At 36.7% G+C, this 20,594-nt stretch overlaps 3 protein-coding genes across 4 annotated transcripts; 1 reads left to right on the top strand and 2 right to left on the bottom strand.

Moving 5' to 3' along the window:
- Nucleotides 1–1,131: 1,131 nt before the first annotated feature.
- Nucleotides 1,132–1,839, top strand: LOC122304587. Its single transcript, XM_043116847.1, has one exon. It carries the CDS (start codon nucleotides 1,132–1,134, stop codon nucleotides 1,837–1,839), a length of 708 nt encoding a protein of 235 aa, XP_042972781.1.
- A 593-nt stretch (nucleotides 1,840–2,432) lies between these two features.
- LOC122303666 (ATP-dependent RNA helicase DEAH11, chloroplastic-like) lies at nucleotides 2,433–12,204 on the bottom strand. 2 transcript variants are annotated; one of them, XM_043115539.1, is made up of 3 exons: nucleotides 11,170–12,204; nucleotides 4,456–7,597; nucleotides 2,433–3,914 (listed from the first exon to the last, which is right to left on the bottom strand). In XM_043115539.1, exons 1-3 carry the CDS (start codon nucleotides 12,055–12,057, stop codon nucleotides 2,701–2,703), a joined length of 5,244 nt encoding a protein of 1,747 aa, XP_042971473.1. In that variant the 5' UTR covers nucleotides 12,058–12,204; the 3' UTR covers nucleotides 2,433–2,700. The 2 variants fall into 2 exon arrangements, with proteins under 2 accessions (XP_042971473.1, XP_042971474.1); XM_043115540.1 differs by having other exon boundaries at nucleotides 4,456–7,662; nucleotides 11,170–11,306.
- A 2,791-nt stretch (nucleotides 12,205–14,995) lies between these two features.
- On the bottom strand, nucleotides 14,996–19,974 carry LOC122303665 (bifunctional riboflavin biosynthesis protein RIBA 1, chloroplastic-like). The gene is made up of 7 exons (XM_043115538.1): nucleotides 19,796–19,974; nucleotides 19,156–19,540; nucleotides 18,850–19,071; nucleotides 17,620–17,942; nucleotides 17,395–17,524; nucleotides 16,051–16,347; nucleotides 14,996–15,443 (listed from the first exon to the last, which is right to left on the bottom strand). The coding sequence occupies exons 1-7, from the start codon at nucleotides 19,849–19,851 to the stop codon at nucleotides 15,207–15,209; spliced, it is 1,650 nt and encodes a 549-aa protein (XP_042971472.1). The 5' UTR covers nucleotides 19,852–19,974; the 3' UTR covers nucleotides 14,996–15,206.
- Between the last annotated feature and the right edge of the window lie 620 nt (nucleotides 19,975–20,594).

Below are 20,594 nucleotides of genomic sequence, written 5' to 3'. Positions count from 1 at the left end.
TCACCACTTAGGTGTTATTAACATATATGGCTGCTAAAAGAACTTTAGCCGCATCCGAGAAAGAGGACCGATTCATGAAGGTTGAGTAATCCTAATTAGAACTGAAAATGACAACTTTGACATATACTGTTTTATCAGTTAGGTATAATTTTCAGCCTCCCAAATAGAGATATGAAGTTCGAAATCTCTTCTTTTTAATATATAAAAGAAAAAAATAATAATAATAAATTAATCAGAACCCAAGAACATAAACTACGAGTAAATAATAAATCAGCCAGTCCATGCTTTTTTTAAATTAAAAAAAATAAAATAAAACAAAACAAAACAAAATTTTAGCGTAATTGGATTTTCCTCTTTTAATTTTCACTGTGATAAGATTTTGCATATAATTTCTGTCTCTAGACTCTTGAGGAAAAGGTTGAGGCATCAGTTTCTTGGATGGAATCTTGCTAAAATAACCAGACTTCCAACGTACGTATGTTCGTCGGAGTGAGCAAGAAAGGAATTTCCTTCATATTTAAAGCAACTTGTGTCTTTAAAATATGGAAAATGTTAAATAAACCGATAAAATCGACCATATTCTTTTTTATTATTAATTTTTTTAATATCGAGAAAGTGACTCTTAGGTTGTGTTTGGCTGTTTGAATCAAATTTAATTTATTTCAAATTAAGAATCATTAATTTTTTAATTTTTTATAAAAAAGTTCATATCATTTTAATTTTTAAAAAATTAAATTTATTTTATTAAATTAATAAAATATTACTATTTATTATTCAACTAAACTCATCTCAATATTCAAATATAATCTTAATAAATTTGAATATTTTAAAAAAATATGGTAAAATAAAATTACAAATATAGTCATCATTTATTCTATGGAACATCGATTCCAGTAGCGTGATCCTAAAAATACAAATATCCCAATCAAACCGACCCATACGTGGAATTTACTTGCCCCAATTTCTTCACAACACGATCTCTTTGCCCCGATAAACCAACATTTCCACCTACCAAGCCCCCCTTTCGTCCACGCTTCAAACACTCTACTTCTAGTTTTCTTTTGGGAATTCTGATCCAAACCCCCAGTCGCTCAGAATCAACCCAATATTGTATGCATGAAGTCGTCACCTATGGCAGGGTGGGCATCGAACAACCCGAAGTTGAACAGTAAAGGTGTGGATGCGAACGAGATGGTGATCATGGGTCTTGAGGTTTCTCAAAAGCCAGGTATGGACCTCATGCAGAACTGCGATCTGCCGCCACCGGTGAAGGTTTTTACCAGATCGGACAAGACGGTCATGTCGTCCATGAATAGGATGTTGAGCATGGCGGGTAAAGAAGTCGAGAACGAAGAGTTGAACGTGTATAGAATAAGTGGCGTTGAGAGCGAGAAGTTGGAGCTTTTGAAGGCGTTGAGGCTGTCACAAACGCGGGCAAGAGAGGCAGAAAAGAAAGTTGCGGCTCTGGTTAAAGAGAGAGATTATCTCTCCAATGCTTTGGTAGCGGAGGGAACTCGGTTGTTTGCTTATCGGCAATGGGTGAGATTGCTTGAGCTTCATGTTTCGAAGTTGCAGTCGCAATGGCTGCAGCAACATGAGTACCAGAAGGGTTGTCGTTGTGGTTATGGCGGAGCAAAGGGGATGATGGGAGGATTGTTGAAAGGAGGGGATGGGGGAGAGGATGGAGCTGGAGTGACATGGCTTATGGCTTTAGCATTTTGTCTTGGATTTGTTGGAGTAGGCTTTGGATTTGGTTACGGATACTTGTTTTCATTGTTTCAACCTTTGCTCAGCGAAACAGATCGTAGACAACAGCAAGGAGAAATGTGTTGTATATAGTTCTACATGCAATTTTGTGGAGGTGATGATGTAAAGGTGTTTCGGTGATTTCAATTGATGCAGTTGTGATTAATTATAAAAAGTTTTACAATCCAACGTATTAAGTCACATTGTAATATTATGGTTGTAATTCTTTCTTTTGAATCATGTATTTTCCATTCTAATTTGTAGTCTTTCAACCGCCACGGAGCAGATGGCAACTCTTAACCAATGGCAAGGGATTTATTTAAAAGAAACAAAAAAAGAGAGATCACATTGCCCATTTGGATTCTTTCCATTGTTCACAACCTTAATAAAGTGTGTGAAACCACCATTTTTTTTTTAATTGTCACCAAGTATCCAAGAACAATATTCCAATTAATTCTTAATTCCGGAAATGCACAAGCCCTCAATAAAGAACTTTCTGCAAGTACATATCGGGCAATTCAAGGAAAAAAAACTCCCAGTCTAATGGCTCCTTAGAGATTGTTTGCACTAAAGAGGATTCAAATCTTAAAACCTTGAAAGGAGCATACCACCCAAACCGAGACCCTTTACTGCTTGAGCCAACCCCTTGGGGTTAAAGTTTTAAAACCACTTTGAACACTTGTCCAGAGAGGAAAACAAAGGCAATCATGTATTAGATAAATCATAAGATATGTACAGAAGCATCTGCAACATCCCATACATGCATGAGAAAGACTCCGGATGAGAGATAAGAGGCATCCGCTGAACACATGAAAAGACGCAAGCATCTGCAGCAACCTTTACCTTCCACACAATTGGGTATACGACCTATGTACACTTGAGTTATATTTACATACCTAACTTAAAACCGAAGGTTAGAATTAGGGGTAATATTATTAACAGAGCAGCTTAGCCTCATATGATGGCGCCGTGTACATTTCTCAAATGGTCATAGCAGTCCTCACCGGTTCCAAAGACCTCCAAACATGCCCAGCATATGTGCCTCCCACATCTACACAAAACATGATTGCATCCTTCAAATTTCTCGATTGTATAGCCACACACAGGGCAGCTCTTCACATCTTCTTTGCCCCTGCACCACTCCCTGAGAGATGAATCCGGATCTTCCTTGAACTCCTGATACCTCTCACACGACAGGTATGGATGATACTCCAGGCAGCAACTTGTACAAGTCTCGGCATAACATGCCCCACAGAAAAATGGCTCACCGGCAGTCCCAGGATCTGCCACTCGATAAACTGAAGGACAGTCAGGAGACGGGCAAAATCTGTAAGTGCCCCCACTCAATGCAACAAAGGCCCCAACAGATGCCCTGAAGAGTTCCTCCAACTTCTCACTAGACAAGAGAGACCTCAAATCCGTAACCAAAATTGGAACCCTGCAGCCCTGACGTGCACACCGTATTGGGAAACTATCCTGGTTCTTACTTGCAGACTCACACTGCTCCACAAGACACAAACGACAGAACAAATGCCCACAGCCCTCAAGCCGGTAACCATCCTCAACCTCACACAGGCAAATGGGGCAAGCAGTGTCATTGTCAAACCTTTCAGCCAAATCATATCTCATCTGTGCAATCTCATAAATAATCTCTTCTACTTTTTGCTTCAACTCTTTGCTACCATGAACAGAGATGACATGTCGACGAGTATTGAGAGTAAATGCAGCCCCAGGTACCATCCCTTTGAGCCCATGGAGGTCTGGCCCAAACTTTCGCACTACCTCCTTCATAAGGTTGGGAGGCAGATCTCGACCACGGAGACGGATCTCAAGTTGCTTGCTTTCATGAAGGGCCAAAAGGGATTCAACCAATTTCTTCTGTGCCAACGCAACCTTGTCTGGGGAACCAAACACCCGTACCTTAAGGCTATGCCTGTCAAGAAGAATGAAGGTTCCTGTCTCTTGTTGCACCGACTTCTTAAGATTGATGCCATCTCTGGAAAATAGATGCTGTACAACGGTTGGGGTGAGGCTGGCATCATCTATAGTCTTCCCCCTCATAAGCTCTTCCACAGGTCTTCTGAGTTCTGCCACAACTTTTGTAGCATTAGCAGATATCTTCACTCGATAGGAACCACTAGCAGTCTTGTCTAGAGTGCACTCTGCACCTGCAGAACAAGATCATACCGACTTATGACTATGCAGTTAACTCTAACAAGTATACATATTATCCAGAAAAGCATCTTATAGAACATAACAATTTAACTCCTAAATCACAAGATAATTCAACTATTAAATCACAAAACTATTTTCACGAGGCTCAATCCACACAGGGACAAACTTTTGACAAATATTTGAAACCACGGAAAGTTTTCTTTTTTCTTTTCATGGATAACTAGATAGAAAGCATTCTATCAGGTGCAGCTTGCTGTTTACATGAATGGCTTCGCCATCTCAATAATAACAAGAACCAGCTGGTAAATAAATCACAACAGCGTCTACCACAAAACTACTATAATGAATTGAGAAGTGATCAAAAAACTGTTCAGAGGGGGAAAAAAAAGAAGAAGAAGAAGAAAAAGAACGAGATGGAATCAAGACTAGAATGAGAAAGAAGCACAAAAGGGAGATAATCCCAAGACTTGCAACGAACCAAAAAAAAGTAACACATAAACATGGGATATGAGAAGGTAAATGCACCCAAAATACCTGTTAAATGCCTGAAGCTTGCAAGTAAAGATTCCAATTGCTTATTGATCACAGAATAGACAGGCGCAGGGCATGACAAGGAGCTATGAAATGACTGCTGGCACTTTATCTTCTGCCATGAAAGACAACCAGGCAATACTTTCCCTTCCAGTTGCTCCAAAGCTTTTGCTGCCTCAAGATGCAATCTTCCATCAAAAGTGATAAAAGCTTTAATGAAAGTATCCTTTGGTTCAGGTGGGACAACCTGGACTTGGCAACAATTAGAGTGAGGGTTCCTTTTAGGCATAAATGGAGAGATTTCTTTTAGAAGCGCCTCCTCACAAGCACTGCTTGGTGGATTTTCTATAGCATCTCCTCTCACCTGGAAGAAATTAAGGATTCTCCTATTTGTAGCAGACCTCAATATTTCAAGAATTTCAGCATCTGAAAGCTCTTTATCAATTCCGTTTATCATGACACTATCCATAGACTTGTTGCTAGGTTGACAACGAACACGCTTTCCTCCTATCAGCAGGTTATAGAAATCATTAACCATGAACTGAACATCATGTTCTTCACCTTTTACAATTGCAATCCCCTTACTGGGCCTACGTGGCCAATATACTTTAGCCTTAACTGCAGGAAATGAAAACATTTTATGATCCCCTCCCAATGATGTCTGTGAAGGAACTACCCTTACCAAAGAGCCATTGACTTCAACTCCATTTAGTTCAGCAGCCTTTGCAGCAGCACCAGGAGTAAGAAATGTTACCCTGCCCCACTTCTCTTTGTCACAATTATCCAGTCCAATGCCTGTGAACTTGTGGATAGCGCAGATACTACTAGAGGCAAACTTCTCAAGAAACATTATAAGCTCCTTATCAGCAATTGCGTCTATATTTGAATGATACACATCGACAGTCAAACATCTCTTTTCAAGCTCCAAATGCTTGATCTCTGCACCAGCTCCAAACAGTGCAATAGGAGGCAAGACACCAGGTCCATGGTATAAGCCTTTCTCCATGCATTCACTAAGCAACAACTTCCGTTCATACTCCAACGCGCCATTGACAAAACTAAAAGCCTTTTCCATACCTTCTGAAGTGGCAAATACCCGAAGCTCATTCAGGTCAATATTGACTTCAATGCCAATACGATCATCCATGCACTCTGTTCGCATACACAATTCAAGATCATGCAGATTACTGTTGGACTTCCCACAAAATCTTTTCAGAAGAGTACTACCAAATCCGGTCAACACCCTCACCTGCAACCTCCGGCTTTCCATCATAGACATGTCAAACAGAGGGGGAGGGTAGAGAGTAGACAAAGACTCAATGTCAACAGCAGTTACACAAACTAGATATTCATTAGAAATTGATAAGATTTCCCCAAAAACTACCCAGCTAGGCTTCTGACTGAATATTAGTAAAGAACTTGAAGGATGCAGCTGGACATGATGTCCAGTAAGGGCAACTTGATAACCAAGTTGATCATACCCAGAGTACATGGCTACATTTTCTTGAAGGGAAGAGAGTATCACCTTTTTCATATTTTTATCATGCTCAGTAGACATATGAGGATCCCACATCCAGTAACTGGGAGTAATAACATGAAGATCACGTTGAAGACAAGATTCTATTTCCTTGATTGTATCTTGACATCTACGCATGGATTTGGCATTGATGCTGTTTTCAAAACACCACTTGCTTTTCCTATCTTGAGGCACAGCCTCCCATTCTTTGTAAACAGATAGAAGAGTAAAGAGGTCACCATTGTGATGACAAAATTGCACCTTAAGGCAATCAGATTTGAGTTTATCTTCATCATTACCAATTCTACAAAATATGCTACTGGCATTAGCCATTACAGCAGCAAGAACAACTCCCTCCCGACACAAACGATGATCAATGCAGCCAAGGATCAGCTTACCAAGCCGAGGCTCAATACCCAATTTAACCAAAGACCTACCATCGTTGGTTAATTGCAGAGCACCATTACTCCTCCGTGTAATAGCTCCTAACTGAAAAAGATTTCTGATGGCTAATTCAATAGCTCTAGTGCTTGGAGCATCAACAAAGTCAAAGTCCTGTACATTCTGGACGCCTAAAGCAAGGATCCTAAGAACTGCAACTCCAAGGTGAACTCTTCGAATCTCGGGTTCCTGGTTAAGAGGCATAGATTCATAATCAGATGCTGAGTAGAGTCTATAACACCTTCCAGGTTCGGTTCTCCCAGCACGCCCAGCTCGTTGATTAGCAGAACTCTGGCTGATCCTGCAAACCCTGAGGACATTCATGCCACTGCCAGGTTCAAATTTACTGTCTTTAACCATCCCAGAATCAATTATATACTTGACCCCAGGAATTGTCAGAGCTGTCTCTGCAACATTTGTAGCAAATATCACTTTTCTTTTTCCAGGGAGGTCTTCGAAAACACGAAATTGTTCTTCAGAAGAAAGTTTCCCATGTAAAGCTAATGCAACTGCAGAGGGAGCATTGAACTTTCCACAAGCCCATTCTACTTCCATCTGAGAAGTTAGAAATGCAAGAATCGTTCCATCTTTCTCATTTATGTGAACTTCAGTTGCCATCCTCACGACGTCAAACACATATGAAGCAACAAAACCAGAAACAGAAATTCCTTCCATCACACAAGGGACATATCTGACATCAACTGGAAAGTTTCTTCCCACCACATGAAAAATTCCACATTTGAAAAAGTACTCTGAGAGCTGGTTTGCATCTGCAGTAGCAGACATTATAACAAGCCGTATATCAATTCTTCGACACAATAAACTCTTGATCAATGCCAGGAGGAGATCAGTATTCAAGCTCCTCTCATGAGCCTCATCAACTATGATACATGATATCCCAGATAAATTATTGTCATTCATGTAATGCTGCAGTAAGCAGTGGTCCGTCATATATACTATGTCGGAATCAAATGCCCGAATGACTGAAGATGTTGGATAGAAAATGATTGACTTGTTTTTATAACACCCAATGCTTTCTTCTCTGACCCTATTTGCCAATGAGACGGCAGCAATCTTGCGAGGCTGAGTACATATAATGGACTTATCACCAGCAAGTCCTGAGTCTGCAAGAAATTGAACTAACTGTGTACTCTTCCCGGAGCCAGTCTCTCCAATTAACACCATTATCTGTGCAAATGGTGGTCAGAAGAAAGGCCAAAACCAGATATCAATAGCAAATTGATTCAGTTATCCTGTGACAGTCACTTACAAAAAAACAAAAGGTTATCTAGTGACAGTTAAGAAATCATGAATCCACATTTCCAACTAGAAAAAATCCTAATCAGCACGTCATAAATATTAAATGATTCTGAATAAAGAAGCAATCATCCAAATGATTTGGCCTTCAAATGCAAGTTTCATCATCCATTTTTAATGACAGTAAAATACCTGAAAATATAGGACAACAGCACTAGTGCATGAATTTTTATTTTTCAAAAAAGGTCCCATTTTCTAACCATTCTAGTTTTTTTTTTTCTTTTTTTTTTTTTTCCCAGAAAAGTAAGAAGTATATTAATAACAGAATAGGCAAAATGCCACGTTCAGTACAAAGAATGTAATAAACTACATAGGAGCAATAGAAATAAGGAAATAATGTAAATTTTGGCCATTAAAACTTTTTTTGATAAGTAAATTTTGGCCATTAAAACTAACAGCAATAGCCCAAGTACAAAGAGTTCTAAAAAAGAAGACTTTCAGCTCCTCCATTGATCTCTCTTTATCCTCGAACGTCCGTTCATTGCGCTCCTGCCACACGCACCACATAATGCATATCAGAATCATCTTCCAGATCGCCTTAATCTGGTTGTTGCCTCTTAGAACTGTCCAGGTAGCAACGACTGCCACTACTGTTTCCAGCATAACCCAACCCAAGTCTAGTCTACAAAAAACCTCATTCCATAACCCTCGAGCTACCTCACAGTGTAATAATAGATTTTAACCATTCTAGTTACCGCTTTCTCTCCATGTTATGCACATAGTGTTCATCTTATTCAAGGAATTATCACCAACAATGCATCCACAATTCTTGAACACCTCTCAAAGTTTCCCTCATATCTACTATTTCAAATTGAATGGTGAAAAATAACTTTTCCCATTATATGGTGAGAAATATGTCTGAAAAGAGAATACCATTCAAATATCGGTATCAAGTAGAAGTGAATTTCACAAAAGCACATATCAAAGTCCTTGACTCAGTCCTCATCGCCAATGAGTGCCTGGAGAGCAGAGTCCGATCCGACATTCCAGGTATCTTATGTAAACTAGACATGGAAAAGGCTTTTGATTATATGCATTGGGATTTCTTGTTGTATATCCTTGGTAGGTACGACTTTGGGGAAAGATGGTGCCAATGGATAAAGCACTATATTACAACAGTCATATTCTCTATTTTGGTCAATGGCACTCCCGAAAGCTTTTTCAACAGTTCTCGGAGTTTGAGACAAGGGGATCCTCTCTCCCCGCTATTATTTATTCTTGTCATGGATGTGCTGAGTAGAATGCTAAGAGGGGTGGTGGAAGGGGGTTTTCTCTCTGATTTCACGGTGGGCGGTTCTTCACATGGCAGCTTGACAGTCTCCCACCTTCTCTTCGCCAATGACACATTGATTTTCTGTGACCCTGATCAGGATCAGTTATGCTCTTTACGAGCACTTCTTCTTTGCTTTGAAGCTGTATCCGGCCTTAAGGTGAATTTGTCCAAGTCGGAAGTAGTCCTCGTTGGCTTGGTCAACAAGCTAAATACGGTGGCAGCCATCCTGGGTTGCAAGGTTTCATCCTTGCCTATGAAGTATCTTGGACTCCCCTTGGGGGGCCCCTCATAAATCTAAGGCAATGTGGGAAGGGATTATCGAGAAGATTGAAGGAAAACTAGCAGGGTGGAAGAGAATTTACTTGTCTAAGGGGGGAAGATTCACACTTATTAAGAGTACGTTATCTAACCTTCCAACGTACTTCCTTTCTTTATTCCCTATGCCGGCAGGGGTGGCAAATAGACTGGAGAAGATTTTTCGGGATTTCTTATGGGGAGGTTTAGAGGATACAAAGAAATTCCATTTGATCAAATCGAATACTCAATAAAATATGCACCCCTCTGTCTTGCGGTGACTTGGGCTTAAGAAATTTGAGAACTTTGAACAAGGCTCTCCTTGGTAAATGGTAATGGCATTATCATCTCGAGGGAGACGCTCTTTGGAGGAATATCTTAGATTGCAAATATGGAAGTGTGTGCGGTGGCTGGTGCACAAAGGAAGTAAGAGGGGCTTATGGTGTGGGAGTTTGGAAACTTATCCGGAATGGATGGGATGATTTTCGTGATAATTGCAGGTTTGTGGTGGGAAGGGGCACACAAATTAGATTTTGGCATGATATTTGGTGTAGTGATGTCGCTTTGAAAAACGTTTTCCCTTCTATTTATAGGATAGCGTCTGATCAGAGTTCCTCGGGGGCTGATAATATGTGCCTTACCGCTGATTCCATACGTTGGTCTATGAGATTCACTAGAGCGGCACAGGATTGGGAGGTGGGCGTCATCACTGACTTCTACACCACACTACATATGTTGAAGATTAGGGCTCGAGGGGAAGACAGACTATTATGGACATGCACAGGGAATAAGAAATTTTTAGTCTATTCTTACAAGACCTTGACAATTCACTCCCCCAATGCCTTCCCTTGGAAGAGCATCTGGAGGAGCAAGGTCCCCCTCAAGGTCGCTTTCTTCGGATAGGTGGCTTCCCATGGTAAAATACTAACTATATACAAGCTAAAGAAGCGCGGACTCTTCATAATGGATTGGTGCTTCATGTGCAAACACAATGGTGAATCAATGGATCACCTTCTCCTTCATTGTGACGTAGTTAAGGTATGTGGGATGATATCCTCTCGAGGCTTGGCATCGCTTGGGCCATGCCACAGAGGGTGATCGATTTACTGTCTTGTTGGCAAGGGCTAAGAGGCAATCGCCAGATTGTAGCTGTATGGAAGATGTTACCTTTATGCTTAATATAGTGCACGTGGACAGAAAGAAATTGCCGCCGTTTTGAGAATAAGGAACGCTCTCCTGATGGTTTTCGGGCCTTTTTCTTTAACACTCCACTCCTTTGGACATCTGCTATTGTATTGAATGGAACGAGTCTTAATGACTTTTATGCTACTATCCGTAGCACTTAGATTGTAACTAGGCTCTTTCTTGTATACTCCATGTGTACTCAGGTTTTGCTTATTTACGTGGATCAATAAAATTTATTTACCTATAAAAAAAAAAGTAATATATAACTATTTACTAGTTTGTTATTCATTATGTCCACAAAGTGGGTGATCACCAGTCCATAAGGTGAGACAGGAGGACACTTTAGGGTTAATTTAATTCTCCCGTCATTACTCTTCCATGTGCCCAGTACACAATATATTATCATCTCTCTTATTAAAAAAAAAAAAAATTATCATCCAATTATCTTTCTCACATCATCCCACAAAGATCCATTCTGTAATATATCAACCTCTAATGCTATTCCCCACCAATATTCCTAGACAGTCATAAAGAAGTATGAACTTGCTCAACTCCTTCCCTAGCAGTAAGTCTAACTAACAAAGAAGATTACCTCAAGACTTGTTAATGCCAAAATACAACAAATATTCTTAGAACTTTAAGAATGATCTCAAATTTCCATAAGCTGAAAACCAAAAAAAACCAAAAAGACCTGTTGGACATGAATGTGCTGAAGAATCTCCTTCCTGTAAGCATAAATCGGCAACCCATCCTCAAGCCGTCGACACTCCCGCGATATCAAGCTGTAAACCTGATTCCAATCGATAACCTCACTGAACATAAACAGTTCCACGCCCTCGTCGCTAATCTCCTCCAGAGCATTCCTCTTTCCTTCCAAATGAGACAGTATACAGTACATTGCAGACTCGAACTCCCTCAACCGTCTCGCAATCAAGTCCCTCTCGGCAATTAGCCCCTCCTGCTTATTACAGAGGTGGTCCCGCCTGAGGAATGGGTTCGGCCTACGCAGCATAGCCGTGACTTTTCTCATATCGTCCGACGTGCACTGGAGCTTCTTACGCCATTTATTCACTTCTTCCCCGTCCATAAGACCGCGCACGCGGTCCGTGAATAGGGTTTGGAGCCGGTCCCGAAGCTCAGCGCGATCGGAAGGGACCGAGATGTTACTTACAACCATCGGCTCGAAACCGTGGGCGCCGTCGAAACGCGAGACCCAGAGATTGACCAGCGCTTCTAGAACATTGGTCCATTGAGAGAAATACAAGGCTCCTGCGACGGAACTGGATTGAAAGACCCTGGAATTATCCGGCGAAGGCTTGCATTGTGCGATCACGGACTCGATATTCGGGTTTTGAGGACCTCTCCGGTTGGAGCGTAGCTGGAGGATGAAGTTGGGGCGGGAAGGAGGTGCGGTTCGCTCCGGAGGACGGTCAAGACGTCTGTTCGCGGGAAAATTGGGGAGGCGGTGCGGGTACGGGGACCGCGCGGGCCGGGAATTGAGCGGCGAGTTAAAAACATGTGTGGCGTGAGGCGGTGGGGTTCGCCGGAAGGTGGAATCGGAAGGGTGAGTATTCTTCATGGCAGAGAGAGAGAGAGAGAGAGAGAGGGAGGCAGGTAACCCTAGAAAGTAGTGGAGTGAGAGTGAAAGAGACAGAGTCAGAGAGAAGTTGGAAGGTGACAAACGTGAAACCGAAGCGTTGGTTTGAGCATCGATATATTGCGGACGAAGACAGTTTGGGGTCAGTGGGACAGGAGATTTCCTTTTTCACTGATACGGTCACGTCCATTGTGTCGAAAATTTAATTTCAAAAATTAACTTTAATTTAAATAAACTACATCGATCGAGTTTTTTGTATATTTATTTTGAGTAATACTTCGTAGAGTCTGATTGAGTTTAAAAAGTAGTACTTTTAATTATTTAAAAGTTTTTTTAAAGAAAAAATAATATATTTAATAAATTTATAAAAAATAATTTAATTATTTAAAAAAGCTGATAGTCTAATTTTTTTAAAAAGTACTATATTAAAACTTTTATCAAAAAACTTTTATAGATAACTATATATTTTTAAAAAATTAATATAATTAATTCTAAAAGTATTTTAAATACATGTTTATTAAATAATAAATAATTTTTAAAATATAGAGTTTATTATTTAAATATAAACTACAAGACTTAAAATTATAAGCTATTTTTCCTACCGAAATCCTAAACATACATGTATAATTATAGAGTATGTAAATATTCTATAGTAATTTTAAAAAATAGTAAAATTTATTATTAAAAAATTAATTTTTTTTATTTAGTTTTCATATTTATTTATTTTTTTAAATAATTGTACAGTATTGACACAAATACGATTGTAATTATTATTTTTGATTTATTTTTATGTAAATATTTTTGACAAAAATATTTTTTTATTTTAAATATTATTTTGCATTCCCTTTTGAACGGTATTTCTACGGAATTATCGTTCAAATATTTTTCCTTCATTTTTTTATATTATTGTTCAAATATTTTTCCTTCATTTTTTTATATTATTATCGAATAATTAGGACATAAATATAAATAATTTTCAAAATTTTAATTTCACATCCTAATATGATAAAAGAAAAAAAAGGATCAAAAGGATAATAATGCATGATACGATTTACTTGATATATCCATAATTAGTTGTTGGATTGAATACTACTACTTTTATCTTCTACCAAAATATCATTTTTTTATTAAATTTATTTATATTGCTATTAATTTTTAATTGTATGACATTCAAAGACAAACTTATTTATTTACACCACACTATTATTTTATTTTTATTTTTTTTATAAGATATTTTACATTTATTATCATTAGATAATTTTTTATTAAATAATAATAAATATATCATATCTCACGTAACGTGATAAAAATAAAAATGATACGTATCAATATAGCATTACCCTTAAAAACATCCACTTATTATAAATGAATTTATTTTTATATCAATTAAAAACACAATCGGGAGAATATTATGGATATCATTAGTCATTTACGACGAAATTTAGAAGTATAAAATAAAATCATGCCTCAAAATCACACGAATATTTATGGATAGATTTGTTATTTTGTTTGGATTCTTTCTCTTATTTTTAATACTAGATCATTTAAATTACACCTGCATATATAAAACGAGTTTGTAAATTTTTTTTTTTTTTCCCCAAGCTTGTAAAATATGAAAAAGGTTATCCATCTTTTAGGAAATGTTTGGAAATAATTTTCATTTCATCATATTTTATTTTAGTCTTAAACATTATTCAAATACAAACACTTTCAAATTAATTATCATCATTATTTGTTTTCACAAAACTTTTCAACTCATCTCATTTAATCATTATAATTTTTTTTCAAAATAAGATAAACAATTCAAAATTTTCAAATTTTAAAATAAAAATTATATTAAAAAATTATATTCTAACAATATTTTAATTTTATAATATTATTTATTTAAATTTTTATCTCATTTTCCAAAACTCAATAAATATTTAATTTAAATGATCTCATTACTATTAACAAATTATTTTATTAATATTTATAAAATTCTCGTCTCATCTTCTAAATATCCCCTCTCATTTACGTTTTTATGCCACAAATTATATCCATCAATCAAACAAAATATTAGTACATATATAATAAAAGAAAATGCGCATCTTGAAACTTAACTACTAAGCTGTGTTGGTCCATTGGCCCTCGCCACACAAGCTTCACGTTGGCATCTAAAGAAGGTGGAATCCATCAAAGTTCATTGTTTTACGAAAAGAAAAAAAAGGGTACTAACGATCATAACTTTTTCTTTTTATAGTAAAAAAATAAATGATGATCATAACTTTTCTTTCCAGCACGTAAAGCAAACTTATTAATAAAATATTTTTATAGTATAATTTAATTTAAAAGATGAATTTTAATTTTTAAATTAAATTTTTTTATTTAAATAATATAAATAATATGTTATACTCACCAATTTAATGATAGAATTATTCTAAAAATATATAAAAAATTATGTATTATAATATATTTTTTTTATTTAGTTGAGAGGTTATTTAAATAATGAGATGAAATGATATGATTTTACATAAAATTTAAATTAAATATATTATTTTTTAATATTATTATTATTATTTTGAAATTTAAAAAAATTAAATTCAGATATAAAAAAATTAAATTATTTATCAAATTTTACTTGAAATTTTTAAAAAGTTATAATAATGAGATAAGATAGATTGAGAATATTTTTCAATCTAAACGACTTCTATATTTTAGGCCTATAAAAAATATCTGCATTATGAATTTTTTTAAATGGATCTAGTATCTCAAATTATCTACTTCCAAAATTTAAATTTTATACATGGAGAGAGCATACATATAAGATTATCCAAATCCAAAATATCTCATATCGTCACTTCTCATATAATTATTATAACTTTTCTAAATCTCCACACAAAATATAATAAACAATTCAACTTTTTTAAATTCAAAAATAAAATTAATATTAAAAAATTCTATTATAACAATATATTATTCAACTTTCAACAAAATATCTCATCTCATCTCACTGTATAACCAAATGAGGCATAAAACTCTTACCATTCAATGTCCATGATTCAAATTTTATGAGCGAGAAAATACACTTTCCATCATTCAAGAAAGAGAAACATGCATCTGATGGCATACCTAAAAATAATGTTTAGCATTACTCAATTTGAATTGCCATTTTCTCCTGTAATGCCATTTACTAGACCACTATTTTCCGAACCATAGATCTGTCCCGTTTTCTTATGCGTAGTCTTCAAATCTCTCTCGTTCTCCGTTGTTAATGGTGTCAACAATGGGACCCTGCCTGCAATTGTCAAACCGTAACCCTTAAGACCAACATACTTTGCAGGATTGTTCGTCATTAGCCTCATTGTCCTGACACCTACATCTTGAAGTACCTGCAATAAACCGGAATTGATTAAAGATGCATCGGTGTTGTGTGAAAAAAGAGGAAGAGAGAGGAAGGCCAGGAAGGAACGAACATAAAGGAAGTCTAACCATCAACATCAGCATAAATTATATAACTCATGAACAACCTAAATTACCTTATTGAGGTAGATCATTGTTCACATAGTTAGAAAAGAAAAATTAAATGAAAAATACTTTAGCCACAAAGGGATTACACAAATAAAAGGAGGTATAAAAGAGAAACCACTATCCTATGTGTGTAAATCCTTATCAGATTTACCTGAGTGGAAATACTAATTATAGAGAAAGTGAACTCTGACGCTAAATAATCAAAAGACAGAAGACATGCGTACAAGTAGTTTAAAGGTCTTTTAATCTTTTTGTTAAAATATGATCTCTTCCAATATGTCCATATCCCAATATCAAGAGATTAATAAAATAATATGAGATGGTGGAAATTCTTCAACAAAGTAAGCTACAGAAGGGCCACAATTCTTCACTAGTTGGGTGCTGAATAGATCCATTCAGATAAGCAAGAAAATGGGCACTGAGGTCATGGAGTGATGAGATCTAATAAATTGTTAAAGAAGACAATACCTGTGCACCAATGCCATATTCCCGAGAATCAACAGGCAAACCCAACTCCTCGTTTGCCTCAACTGTATCATGTGCATCATCCGGAAGGTTGTAAGCACGAAGCTTGTGGCCCAGACCAATTCCTCTACCTTCATAGCCACGGAGATAGACTAATACACCCCTACCTGCTTCCTCAATTTGCTTCATTGCAAGTGCCAACTGGTTTCCACAGTCGCATCTGGCTGATCCAAATATGTCGCCAGTGAGACACTCAGAATGTACCCTCACAAGAATATCTTGCCCATCCCCAATCTCGCCCTGTTCACATCAGCACTTAGTTATAAATTACTCCTAGGATTGAATGAAGGTCAAAGAAAGAATTTTGTCCTTTCATTTGTAAGCGAACATTCAGTTTTCCATTACTTGTGAACTGGTGATTTTCTTCCATGTGATGGTAGAAAAGATCATAGTAAATTATTCAAAACAAGGAGGAAAAAGAATAAGAATTACAGCTGATATTTGCCCAGACAGAATGGAACTTGAGCACAAATTAAGAAAGGAAACATGCTAAGTAGAGTATAGAAGTTGATGGCAAAATAATGGCCAACCCATGCATCTAGCCAGAGCAGAAACATATTTGATCCTTGTTTCTGTAGAGAAGACAGATTTCTGTTACTGAAACCAAACAAGAAACAAAGTATTGATGGAAAGCTTAAACAAACAGACATGAGAAATGTGAAACAAGCACAAACCCATAAACAAACAGACATGAGAAAGCTTTGTAAAACCCATAAATAGAAGCACAAACCTTTTTAAACCTCATCACACCAAACCAAATAACCTTTTAAGCTCCAATCTCACTTCCCTAAGTCACAAAATGCCACTTTCAGTCTTCTGTGAAACAAACAGTTCATAATCTTTGGCTGTGGTGGCTCCGTAATGTTTACACCTAATACAAACATATGATAGAGGGGCGTACACTGTTACACAGGCTACGACCAACGAAGCCGCTTGAGGTGGCCCAACCAAGCAAAATATGTGACAAAGAGGCACTAATGCTATGCAATACAAGATGTATTAAAAGAACACCTATGAGATGCGAAACTTGAAACAGAATACAAACTACAATAGTCAATGAAAATAAAGATAGAAAGCACTGTTGTTTCAGAAAATTAACCACAGGAGTGTGCATTGGGATGTTAGGATATACAGCAAAAATTTATGCACAACTCAAAAACACAGTTGTAACTGAAGGAATATCCTTCAATTGACAATTATCATAGTACGTTTGTTGAAGCTTGTGTTGCATAATTTAGGTAAGATAGTTTTAGCACTTAAGTATTTTGATTCTTACAATCTGCTTACTTTAACCATGGCAATATGCTCGATGCCATCCAACAATGATCTATAGCAGTAGGCTTGGAATGGCCCCCACATTGTGGGTATTCGCGCAGCAGCAGACCGCTCCACCAACTTATCTCTTTTCCTCCTATATCTGCCAATTGTAAATAATAGCTTTTATGAGGAAAGGATCATTTGGTATCTACAATTAGTACTACTTTTGGAAAACATGCACATTCACTTGAATACCTTATTAAATCAGCAGTGGAAATAATTTTCAAGTTCTCTGTCTCTGCAAACTGGCGAAGCTTAGGTAGTCTAGCCATGGAGCCATCATCATCTACAATCTCGCATAAAACGGCAACAGGTTCTAAACCAGCCAAAACAGCAAGATCAACAGAAGCTTCTGTGTGCCCAGCTCTTTTCAAAACTCCTCCCTCCCTGTACTTGAGGGGGAAAATATGGCCTGGGCGGTTGAAATCTTCAGGTTTAGAATGTCTTGATGCAAGAGCCAATACTGTGGCTGCCCTATCATGGGCTGAAACACCAGTTGTTGTACCACGTTTTGCATCCTGTGAAATCCAATCTATTGAAGTTAGATTTCAAAATAAACATTTCGAACAAGAAACAAACAATTTAGGCTTAATTTGGATACAAAAACGGTTTCATCTCATCATTACAACTTTTCCAAATTTCTACACAAACTATAATAAACAATTCAACTTTTTCAAATTCCAAAGCAATAATAATATTCTAATAATATTTTATTCAACTTTCAACTTTCATCTAAAACTATCTTATCTCATCTCACTATCCAAACTACACCTTAAAGACATATAGTAGGTGATATTACTTTAATAACATTGAGAAAATTACATATTAAAACCAATAATTACTTGAATTAAATAAACTACTATATCACTGCCATCAACATCCATTGTAGATTAGGATCAGCAAAACCAGTCCGTTTTGGTACTTCATCCTCCCTTAAACCAAATAGCCGTTCACACTATTGGTTTAAGAATCCTATCTAGACATTGTTCTCATTCTTCCATTTTCCTTATAGAGACACTACAATTAATTCAATGGACACCATAAATTTAAGCTTTAAGGAAGTATGCATCCACCTGCACATAATCAACACGGACCAGAAGGTTCAGGAACAAGATCTGGTCACCTTTATTGTGGCCACTTAAGCGTTCATCAAAATTAATAACATGCCCACATGTTCTAATTGGTACGGTTGGAAAGGTCACCTTACTTAAATTATGCACCAATGTTAAGATAAATAAAAAGATGAAGAGGCTCACATGCTCAAACTATATACTGGACAAAAGAAAAGAAATAGGAGAATGTTGTTATCTCCTCAAAACCATTGCCTTCTGAAAAAATCTACGCCATCTTAAGCCATGCGGAAAGCAATTCGTGTGTGTATATATATACATATGTATATATAAATATGAACAGTCTACTACATACCACTGACACAGTAAATGCTGTACAAAGTTTTTCTTCATTCTCCTTCTGCGTCACCATCAACGGAAGTTGCAACCTCTCCAAGTCCTCCCCTTTCATGCTCACACACACAATCCCAGTTCCATGCTTGACAACAAATGCCATAGCCTCCGGCGTCACCTTTGACGCTGCCATTATAAGATCTCCCTCATTTTCTCTGTCTTCATCGTCAACGACAATTACCATCTGCAGAAATTAACCGCATTACTAATCACCTTATCTTATCGTTCCCAATAATAAACACAAGTATTGCATTTCCATCGTACTAACCTTGCCTTTCCTGATGTCCTCAACAGCCTCCGGAACAGAGGAAAACCCGGCGGTTGGCCGGTCCAGATCATATTCATCATTGGAAAAGAAACCACTGGCAGTAGTAGTAGTAGTTGTTGTTGTTGTTGTTGTGGGAATTGTCTCTGCTGCTAATGTTCCAAACGCTAACTCTATTTCACCAGGCTGTGTCCGAATCCCACTTGTTTCACCTACCTGTTTACTCACAAAATTGTCTCGCCCTTCAGAAATCAACGCAGCCCTCGTCACTCTTCCATTACCTTTGAAACTGAGAGACGATCTTTTTGTTTGATTTGCCAAAATAAGATCACATGGACACCAATTCGCAGTAAACGGTGTTGCACCGCAATATACACCACTCTGCCCTCTAAAGAATAAAAAAGTCATAATGAGAAGAAGAAAATCTTAGCCATAAACGAAATTAAATTGCGCATGTCCCCCGTACAAATTCTTTATATGCTAATTTTTGTAGTTAACAACATACGATCTGATTGCATATATTTTACTTATTCTCTTTATTTTTTCGCTGCGTTTTATTTTTCTTAAAGTTAGCACTGAAAGAGAGAAATCTGGGAAATTAAAGGGGTTTTCGAGAGATGAGAATTGTAAAGAAAAAGCTCACTGGGAACGGGAGGGAGCCACCGGAGAGAAATGGTAGTGGAGTTTGAACGAATTCATTGCAGAAACTTCGAGTACTGGGCGAGGGTTTTGAGCTTTAGGGCGGTGATTGCGTCTGAGATATGGATGGAAGGTAGAGAGGGCAGGCGAGGTACAGGCCCGCGTATGTTTACGAGGGTTGGGGGAGGGGCCTATGTGGACTGTTGTGGATTCAACCAGTTTCAGCTGACGTGGCCGCTGATTCTGTTGGTTTAATAATTTTTTAAGAAATCCTAAACGGTTTATTTTATTTTATTTTATTTTTCATCATGTATTTATTGGAGTATTATTGAGTAGAATATCTCTATATTTTTTAACTAAAATTTTTAATATTAAATTTAAAAAGAAAATACTCTAATTATAAATAAATAAATTATATAAAAATAATTTCACAAATTAATATAGTTTAATATGATTCATCAAATTATAAAATTACTTTTATTATAAAATAGACTTAACAGATCATATGAAATTACGTTAATTTGTAAGATTATTATGTGTAATTTTCTTTATAGATATATCCGTACTTATTTTTAAAAATATTGAATTGATCCCCTATCATTATTTTATTAAAAAAATCGTTTGATTATATTAAGTAGCATGTCATTAAAAATATTAATATATTTTTAAAAAGTTAAACCCATATTAGATAAAAAAAAATTGAAATAAAATAAACCAAAAATTAAAAAACATAATAACTTAAAAATAAGAAGATAAAAATTTAAAAATATTATATTAAAGTATATGGTAATTACACTTTTTGA

Source organism: Carya illinoinensis, chromosome 3 (genome assembly GCF_018687715.1).
Source record: "Carya illinoinensis cultivar Pawnee chromosome 3, C.illinoinensisPawnee_v1, whole genome shotgun sequence".
Taxonomy (NCBI): Eukaryota; Viridiplantae; Streptophyta; class Magnoliopsida; order Fagales; family Juglandaceae; genus Carya; species Carya illinoinensis.
The sequence above is the reverse complement of the archived record's forward strand: the minus strand, read 5'-3'. Positions and strand labels throughout refer to the sequence as shown.